At 62.7% G+C, this 9267-nt stretch overlaps 2 protein-coding genes across 2 annotated transcripts; one reads left to right on the top strand and one right to left on the bottom strand.

Moving 5' to 3' along the window:
• Positions 1-265: 265 nt before the first annotated feature.
• FIBRA_07991 (uncharacterized protein) lies at positions 266-5098 on the bottom strand (the record flags this gene model as incomplete). Its single annotated transcript, XM_012329652.1, has 5 exons — positions 266-1056; positions 1117-1348; positions 1405-2966; positions 4181-4529; positions 4595-5098. 5 exons carry the CDS (start codon positions 5096-5098, stop codon positions 266-268), a joined length of 3438 nt encoding a protein of 1145 aa, XP_012185042.1.
• A 1112-nt stretch (positions 5099-6210) lies between these two features.
• Positions 6211-9070, top strand: FIBRA_07990 (uncharacterized protein; the record flags this gene model as incomplete). The annotated part of the gene is made up of 4 exons (XM_012329651.1): positions 6211-6340; positions 6398-6477; positions 6532-6658; positions 6714-9070. 4 exons carry the CDS (start codon positions 6211-6213, stop codon positions 9068-9070), a joined length of 2694 nt encoding a protein of 897 aa, XP_012185041.1.
• Between the last annotated feature and the right edge of the window lie 197 nt (positions 9071-9267).

Below are 9267 nucleotides of genomic sequence, written 5' to 3'. Positions count from 1 at the left end.
ACACACACACACACACAAACACATTGTATTATAGTACGGTATTGGTGGAGATAGACAACGTGAAAACGTGAATGCAGACCGAAGCGGGGGAAACACGGAAAACACACAAGCAAGGAGCGGGGCAGCGCACCCACGCCAGGACGGCCGTCCTGACAAAAAACAAGCGCCGAACGGTGAACATGTGTATAGTTGGCATGAATGAACTGGTGTGGTGTTTGGAAATGCACAGGATATATGGGGAGGCGCAGGGCCTCGGGGTGGCACGCTAGTGCTCTTGGTGTGCGACGCTCCCGGGGCCGATGTCGTCTCCGTCCACGATGAGGCCCTCGTCGTCGCCCTCCGCATCCAGACCCTCGTCCGCCTCGATGCCCGGATGCGCGCCGTCGCGCAGCTCCAGCAGAGGACCGCACTCGTCGGCACCGGGGCTCTCAACCGCGTCGACACCGACACCGACACCGGGCGCGTCGACGTCCGCGGCCACCGCCGCCGGCGCAGGCGGCGCGCCCTCCCCGCGCATCCACCCGTCCTCCCAGAGATCGACGATGCGCGACCGCTTCCGCGGATCGCGCACGAGCAGCCGCTCCACCACGCGGCGCACGCCCGCAGACTGCGCGAGCGCCGCGCCCCTCGGCGGCTCCTCTTCGTCGACGCTGTCCACGACGACCGCGCTGTCGACGTCGTCTGCCGGCCACGCGTACTCCGCCTTGGCGATGCGCACCAGCAGTGCCCTGCGCTCCACCCTGGTCGTCTGCGGGCTTCCCGCCTCGTCCTCGCGCTCGCGAGACGCGACGTGCGCAGGGAACCGGTCGAATGGCAGCCGGCGGGTGGCGAGCGCGTACAGAACTATGCCGCACGCCCACGCATCTGTCTCCCGCCCGTCATACGCGCGCCCCGTGACGAGCTCCGGCGCAGCGTACGATTCGGATCCACACAGGGTAGTGAGCAGCGGCTCGGCCGGGTCGATGAACCGCGACAGACCAAAGTCTGACAGCTTGATGAGCGCGTTGGGCGGCGTGGGCAATGGAGACGAAAACGGCGACGCGGTAAGGAGGATGTCTGCGCCATCGTCAGCACGGTCAGCTGAGATAAGCCATGTGATACGCCGCGGGAACTCACTTTCGAGCTTGATGTCACGGTGGACGAGCCCGACGCCATGCATCCACCCCACAGCCTTGCACAGCTCGCCGAACATGCGACGTAAGAGCGGCTCGTCGAGGCACGCATGGCTCTCGGCGTTATCGATTAGATCGAACAGCTCGCCGCCACCGACGTATTCGAGCACGAGACTATGGTGCGACGGCGTGCTGAACGAGTGGACATACGAGACGATCGACGGGTGTGAAATGTGCTGTAAAATGAAGATGAACGGATGCGTCCAAGCCCACAAATCCAACCGGAACTCACCCGGAGAATTTCGACCTCCCGCACAAAGCTCACCCGCGACCGCGAATTTTTCTCGCAGAGCGCACGGTCTGTCATCTTGACCGCAACGAGCCTGCCCGGCTGGGGAGTCCTAGACGCAGCGTGGGCACCGTTCACGCCCAGGGCGGGATCATGCAGGCAGATGCTCTCGTCGCTGAGCTCCCGCGAATGCGTCATTACCTTCTTTACCCTCCGCATGGCAGCGCCGACGCCGTGCGTCCTAGCTTTGGGCCGGAGTCCCTCAAGCCCCCGACCCCGTTTCTCGCTTCTACTCCTCAGCAGACTCGTTTTCCTCGACAGCTCCAGCGCGCCGAGCTGCCCCTGCACGTCGCTCGCCAGCCACACGCTGCTGAACGCCCCGTGTCCCAGCACACGTTCGAGCTTCACGGACAGTGACGTGCTGTTGAGCACGGCGCCCGGCTCGAGCGACACCATACGCGCAGGTGTCTCGGGCTCGGGCAGAGGGATTAATGGTGCTGGGTAGATATACGATGTGCGGGCATGGTCCGCATCGCGAGGCATCGGCGTCGGTATGTCAGACGTATCAGACGCTGCTTGAGGTGTGAACGAACCGGACTCGACCGCGGGGGAGAACGTGTGATCGCCGTAGGGCGATACGTACTCGCGCGGAGAGGCGGCCGGGTCGAGCGTCAAGAATTCGCGCCTGTGGGGTGGGGGGGAGTCATAGGCCGGGCGGTCTTCGGTGCCGTATCGTCTGCGGGACGGAAAGAGGCGAGACAAAGTGACAGAGGGGAGAGTGCGCTGGGTTGGGGGCGGAGAGCAGGAGCTGTCGCGGGAGGTGGGGGAGCTGCCAGGCAGGCGTGCGGCGCTGGGGGGAGGGGTAGGGAGCGAGGAGGGCCCGAAGAAGTCGTCGTTGAGGGAGCGCTTGGGTGCACGGTGTTCGAGGCGCGGTGTGTCGGCGGCCTGGGGGTAGCTTTCCGAGTCGGAATTGGAGGAACTGTAAGTTGACGAGGACGCGAAAGAGGTTATCGATGCTCTTGATTTGAGAGAGGGGGGCCGCTTGTGGGGATTGGGGGGAGGAAGGGGAGCGGGAGAACCGTCAAAGGGAGAGCCGAAGAATGCATGTGTCTTGCTCCCGATGGAGTGGACAGAGACGGACGGGGACGGGAGGGGGGAGGGCTCGGGGGAGCATATCGATGAGGAGGACGAGAGGGCAGAGATGTGGGCAAAACGAGAGGAGGAGTTGTCTGGAGAAGGCGACGAGCTGAGACAGCTTGTCCAGCTAGAAATCATGTTTGACGATGGCGATCCCGGGCTGATTGAGACGGTCGGGAGGATGATACAAGAGAGGGAGAGGGGGGGTACAGGTGGGATGAGATGCCCCTGAGGGCCTTCAAGGCGAGGGGCTGTATCCAACAGGCCGAGGTTGTGCGGGCGAGCTCGGAGAATTGACTGAAGTGACCAATCGAGGGCAAGGTGACGAACGTGCTGACGCAGTACAGGAGATACACCGCCGGTGGGCTGCCGACGGGCAGGGAAGAGGGAGAGAGAGGGAGAGAGGGAGAGAGGGAGAGGAGCTGAGACTAGGAGACAGACAAGAACATGAGCGCAGAGACTCTGGCGAGCGCACTGGGTGCTACCACAACATGCCGGGGACAGGCAACAACAGCGGGAGGTCGACGTGGAAAAGGACGCGCTCCCCTTTCCGCTGCCCGTCACACACACCGGTCCGTCTGTCACATCGTCTCTGCCAAGGTCGTCACGTCACGCACAACACCGACGCACTCACCTCCGCCCCCGACCCACCCCTCCGAGCGCGCCCCGACAGCCGCCGCTCGCTGCCCCGCACCCCGGGCCAGCATCGCATCCCACGTTCATCCGGCCAACAGCGTGCGTGAAGAGCGAGCGCATCAGCCTCGTCTTGCGAAAAAGCGCAGGCGAGAATCGTCCCCTGGGAGCGTGCAGAGCGGATCGCGCGCATTCGAGAGTACAGACGCACCGCCAGGCCCTCCCTCGCCAGCACCCCCAACCCCACCTTCTTATAAGCACCCACCTACGCCCCCCGCGCCCGCTCATCAGAATTCCGCACACGCCCCCGATCCTCGTGTCGCCGGCAGCCCATCGTGCCAGGCTGGACCAGGCGCGTCCACGCACCCCGCCCTACGTGTTTCACTTCACCCGCGCAGGCGGCATTTCCGCGTCTGTTCAAAGAGGGCGTCACCGGTCGAGTGGTGTATACATGTGAGCAGTCGTCGGTCGACGATCCGCGAACCTCTGTGATACGTACGTACGTACATACATACATACTTGCTTAAAATCACACACCCGTTGCTGCTCCACACCGAACCTGATCGACGGCCGCCCCAGCGCCTGCTTCAGTGGGCATTTGCGCACTTGCACGGATGCTTCAAACTTGAATGTTGAGATCAGTGCGGAGGTGTGTCTCGCGGACGGCTACCAAGCATTCCATCCTATGCCTGTAAAGTTGCCGAGAACCTGTAAAACGCAATCGAGGACGACATTCTAGTGCTCGGTGATAAAGCCTTTATCACACTTTATTGGGCAAAGAAAGCATGGCCATGGGGCCTGTTGGGTATGTACTGCTTACAAGTTCCGAATACCTGTAAACCGAAATCTGTCCAATTCACATTTCTCCTGCCCCTCGTCTCACGTCCGGTTCCCCGCAAAGATCGCACGTCGTACAAACCTCAACCTCCGCAATCAATGAGCTCGGTCATACGGCTCCCAGGGCCGGGCCCATACCCCCAGCAACGCATCATCGGCAGTCTGCTCACACCATCTGCACCAGCGACCGCGATCGTGCGAATCTCCCGCCTCGCCCCCGGGCCCTGGAGAGCGACACTATCTGCCTCCCGGCCCCCGGCCCTGCGCGCCCGCTGGATTTTCAGCGCTGCACCCTGAGCTGAGCACGCTTGGGCGACCAGCCGCGTCGCCCCGAGAGCGCCAGACGTCCCGGCCCATACGTGCAGCACATACGCCACCGCACGCGGGTCCGGCTGGGGTTGTGCCGCACGATAAGCGGCCAGGATCGCCCTCCTTCGAGTCCGCCAGGGACGTACGACGCGCGACAGGCGGGGCCGCAGGCCAAGAGCGTGTGCGCAGGCGAGATCGCCGCCGTTCGTCATCTGTCGTCGCCCGCTCGCTCCCAGCCGCATCGCCCGGACATCAGCACGAGCCCGACACCCCGCACCGGCGAGACGCAGTGGAGACGGGGACCATATGTGATATAGCCCCGCATCGCGACGCCCCCCGCAATTTTCGGGCCCGCGGCCGCGCGCTGCGCCAGTCGGTGCGTGCACGGGGCCTGCGGACGCGGGCTGGACGCGTGGCTCGGAACGACGATGTGCGCGGGGGGCGCTGTCTTCGTCTGTGCGTCGTCACCGTCGGCGCTGTCCGGCGCCTTCCCAGACGGGACCTCCGTAGGCCAGCCACCTGCGCGAAGGAGGGGGAGCAGAAGGCGCAAGGATGATGCAATGGGTGCCAACGTCCGTCGACGGCCGCGTGCGAGAACGCGTACGAGCGGAGACCGCACCTGGCCAGATCCCGCACGCCCACCGAACCCACGCAGTGGAAACCGAGCTCGAATGCGGAAGGGGTAGCGGATTAGCCTCGAGTCGGTCATGCGCCGCGCCCGGCCTGGCGTAGACCATTTTCTCGAGGGCGTGGTCGACCCTCGCCGCAGGAGCCTAAGCATAATAACTCAGTTCAGACATCGGCAGAGAGCGCGACCCTACTGTATGCGTTCCCCACCGGCACAACGCGCGCGACGACGTCTGATAGCAGTATTTTGGTTGTCCGCGACCCGACGACGGCGCCTGGTCCGACAGGGGACCTCCGTACTGTTAGTTTCTGATGCCCGATAAGTCGGCGGGGCCACAGCTTGTGCGCACGAAAGCGGGGGGCAAAAGGGCCGATCGCGCAGGCAGAAGGCGGTGCGGAGGGGTGAACAGGGATGACGGGACCTGTGTAAGGCAGCTGGAAGCCAGTGGCGCGGGCAGGATCCGTAGCGAATGGAAGATCGCGCGGGGGGACGATGGGCGCCGGTGCGTGCGGAGAAATTTGAGTTCGGAGCACAGGCCCGTGGTGAAATTGCTTGCGCGGATCTAGGATCAGGGTGAGGAGATTGAGTGGGAGGAAAGGCAAGTAGGACAGGATGGAGAGAGCTGAGAGATGGATGGAGGAGATGGACGTGTTCGGGAGGCGTTTGAATGCGATAAGACTGGCTGTGGGGGGCAGATTCGGGCAGCAATTGCGTTTCGGAGACAAAGTAGACGGAGGAACAGTATGGTCGTGGCCGTTGCAGGTGTATCGCAGACTACCGTTGCAGGCTGTATCATGTAGCTCATCCTCATCAGCTGACGATGTACTCACAGTTGAGCCGATCAAATGCTGAGACCAAGGCGAGAGAGCGATGACATCAGGAATGACCGTGTGTTGTTGTGCAGCCCAGGTTTGGTGCAGTCGCAGCGCATCACGAGGCAGAAGGACATCAGCGGCACGACGCGGTCTGCTCCACTCTAGTGAAAAAACTCACAACGTCGGACGTGTCGCAGCGATGGTGGTCACCGCGCAGAGCGGACGCTGCCGTGCGATCGAGGCCGGAAGATAGCGTTGGAGGGAGAGGGGCAGTCTGAGACTAGAACAGCGTCGAGGACGACCCGGGCTGGACGCGGTTCGCCCGTCCTCCGCCACAGCATTCGTCGCGATAAGATCGCCCCCGCTGTGCTCGCCGTCGTCCACGGTGTCCTCGCAGCGCAGCCAGGGCTTGGGACAGCTGTGGGTGAAAAACGTTGGTGGGGAACGCACATGTGTCCAGGGACGCTGCTCAATGGGACAAAATTTGAGAGATCCATCGAGATGGGCGGCGGAGTTGCAAAACGCGAGATAGGGTTTGGCGCCCGTCCACCGCTTGGCTCGCACCCGCGGCCAGGCTCACGTGCGCGCCTTCTTCCATCCTCTTAATCCTCCGTCCTTGTCTCTTCGCCCAACGCAGCCGTCGCTCAGAGGCCCCGTCCTCCTCCTCCTCCTCCTCCCGCCCTCTTCCTCCTCCTCCTGACCCTCTGCTTTCTCTGGGTCAGTAACATCGTCCTCCCCTCTGCGTATCTTTCTTTGACACCACATCAACAGGCTTCTCGCATCCGCCGACTTGCTACGTTGGGCCGACTCCCCCATCTCATCTTTTCGCGTACGCCTCTTTTCGCATACATCGTCTGCGCCCTTGCATCTCTCGCGTTCATCCCCTGCGTGTCAATCGGTCAGCGTGCTTTTTCCTTGTCAGCCACTCGCGGCTGACCGTTTTTTGCTGACAGATCTCCCGCTTTCCCCCTCGACGCCTCGCTTCCGACTTGGTCCTCCGTTTCTTCAGTATTTATACCTTTTATCCCGAGGCCCGTTCGTCCCCATCGCCTTGACGCCCTGCCAGACGTCACTGTCCAAAGTAAGTTCCGCCCTTTGGCACGTCCGTGCGTGCTCCCCATCTGCTTCCCTTTTTCATGACGCTCATCCTATCCCGAACCCGTCCGCAGCGTCGGCCGTGTTTGCATATACATCTCCCATGAGCACCGTCAGCCTCAGCACTTTCTCACTCATGGACCCCCCTCTCTCCCGCCACTCGAACGGTGCGGGCGCACCTCTTCCTCGCATTCCTAAGCGCACCGTCTCCGCGTCTCGTTCATCATTATCCAATCAACCCTTGCCATCACTTCGCGTCGTCTCTTACTCTACAGATCACTCCAATTCGACTCCTCCAGCTCTAGCCGTCGTCGAGTCTCCCGCTTTGACATCCTCCCGCCGTCGCGAGTCTTGTTCGCGCAGTTCTGGATCATCTGGGTCGTCAGACTCACCCGTGCAGTTTCTCGTCCCCCGCCGCCCTCGCAGTGGCACTATGGCCATGCGTCCCCCCGAGCAATCGACTCCCACTCCCGCCGTGTTCCGCGCCAGGGCCGAGCAGGAGCAGGTCGCGTTCCCACTGCAGCCATCCCCCACCTTCAACCTGGACACCCCACGCGCGTCTACGTCCAGACTCGGTCCCCCACCTCGTTCCGCTTCATACGCCACTACGTTCGGCGTACCAGAACGTTCGCAGACAACGCGTCCCGAACCAGCAGCGCGTACAGTGTCTCTGTGCACGTCCTCAGCTGCAGGCCCACGCAAGCCCCTCAAGTCGTCGCTCAAATCGCGTCGCACGCACGTGCGGGACGACCTGTCCGTCGTCACCGAGCCAGCCAGCAGCAGCCGGAGCGAGCCGTGCACGCCGACGCACATCAAGAGTGTGCACTTTGACTCGCAGCTGGAGCATGTGAAGCTGTTCCTGGCGGAGCAGAAGCCACTCGCGGTATCCCGTGACGGAAGCCCAACGACGGACACAAGTGGGACGGAGAGCGACTTTCCGACGTTCATATTTGGGGAGGACCGGAAGACGGCGCTTTCGATGGAGGTGCCGAACATGCCCGCGAAGCTCGACCTCGGCGCGGACGTCGCGCTGGAGGAGCTCCTGCTGTCTGCGGACAAGACGTGCCTGAACGGGCGCGTGCGGGTGCGCAACATCGCGTTCGAGAAGTGGGTCGCGGTGCGGTTCACGTTGGACTGGTGGCAAACGACGAGCGAGGTGACGGCAAAGTACGTGCAGACGCTCGAGGAGGGCAAGTTCGACGTGTTTGCGTTCACGATCCGCCTGAACGACATGCTTGCGCGTATCGAGGAGAAGACGCTGTTTCTGGCGATCAGGTACAGAGTCACGGAGCGCGAGGTGTGGGACAACAATGGCGGGGAGAACTACCACGTGAAGTTTACGAAGTCACAGGTGCAACCGCAGTCGCAGTCGCAGCCGCAGAAGCGCACGGTGGAAGTTACGGACGCGGGGATTGCTGATCTGAAGAGCAAGCTCGAGAAGGTGGCGATTGGGACCGAGACGGTGGGTGGGCCCCTTCGCAAGTCGTCGAAGAATAACAACAGCCAGTTTGACCTCCGATCGAATACCTCGCTCTCGTCGAGGTACGACTTTTCCGCATCGCTGAAGGCGCCATGGAAGGTGGGCCTACCGACGTCCCCGACTCACTCGCGCACCAGCACGTATCCCGCCACCCACCCACCGTTCCACCAGCTCGCACCGCGACCGCTCACGAGCCCCACGCGCTCGAAGCTCGCCGTCGATCCGCCGTTCGTCACTCGCGGCTCGCCGCGGATCGATGCCGACTACGACCACATGCCGTCGGCTTTTTATGCCGGCTCGGACTCTGAAGACACGCCGTCGTCGACGCCGTCCGTGCTTGCGCGGCGGCGGGGGCGGAACCACCAGCGCGGGTACTTTGAGCTGTCCTTCGGCAGTAAAGGCGCACGCAAGTCGTTCCCCGCATCGTTACGCGACGAAGCAGTACCACGGTACAACTCAGTCGACACGTATCACATCCCGACCTGTGAGGAGGCGGGCGTCCCGAGCGGCGTGCGTGAGGAGGGGCAGGCATTAGAGAATCCATGGGGGATCGAGCGCGGCGGGAGCGAGGAGTCGACGCCGTCCATCACCTCAACGTCCGAGTCGTCACGCTCCTCATCTCCTTCTGGGTCCCCCGTCGACGAGAGTGTCATGTTCAACTTCTTGCAGAATAGTCTGCATCGTTCGCGTGGCTCAGTTGATGACGCGAACTACAACGTGTTCTTGGACAGGTGAGTCGGCGTCCGTACGTGCTGTGGGCCGGAGACTCATTGCCGATCGTTTCGATAGATTCTGCTTCTACACCGGCTCGGACTCGCTCGCCGACATAGCGCAGGACAGCCTACAGAGGTCCCATTCTGCGTCGAGCGTCGAGGAGTTCTTGTCGACCCCCGCTGCCCACTTTCAGCCATCTCCGAGCTACACGCCGACGC

This window comes from Fibroporia radiculosa (genome assembly GCF_000313525.1).
Source record: "Fibroporia radiculosa TFFH 294 genomic supercontigs, scaffold22166, whole genome shotgun sequence".
Taxonomy (NCBI): Eukaryota; Fungi; Basidiomycota; class Agaricomycetes; order Polyporales; family Fibroporiaceae; genus Fibroporia; species Fibroporia radiculosa.
The sequence above is the reverse complement of the archived record's forward strand: the minus strand, read 5'-3'. Positions and strand labels throughout refer to the sequence as shown.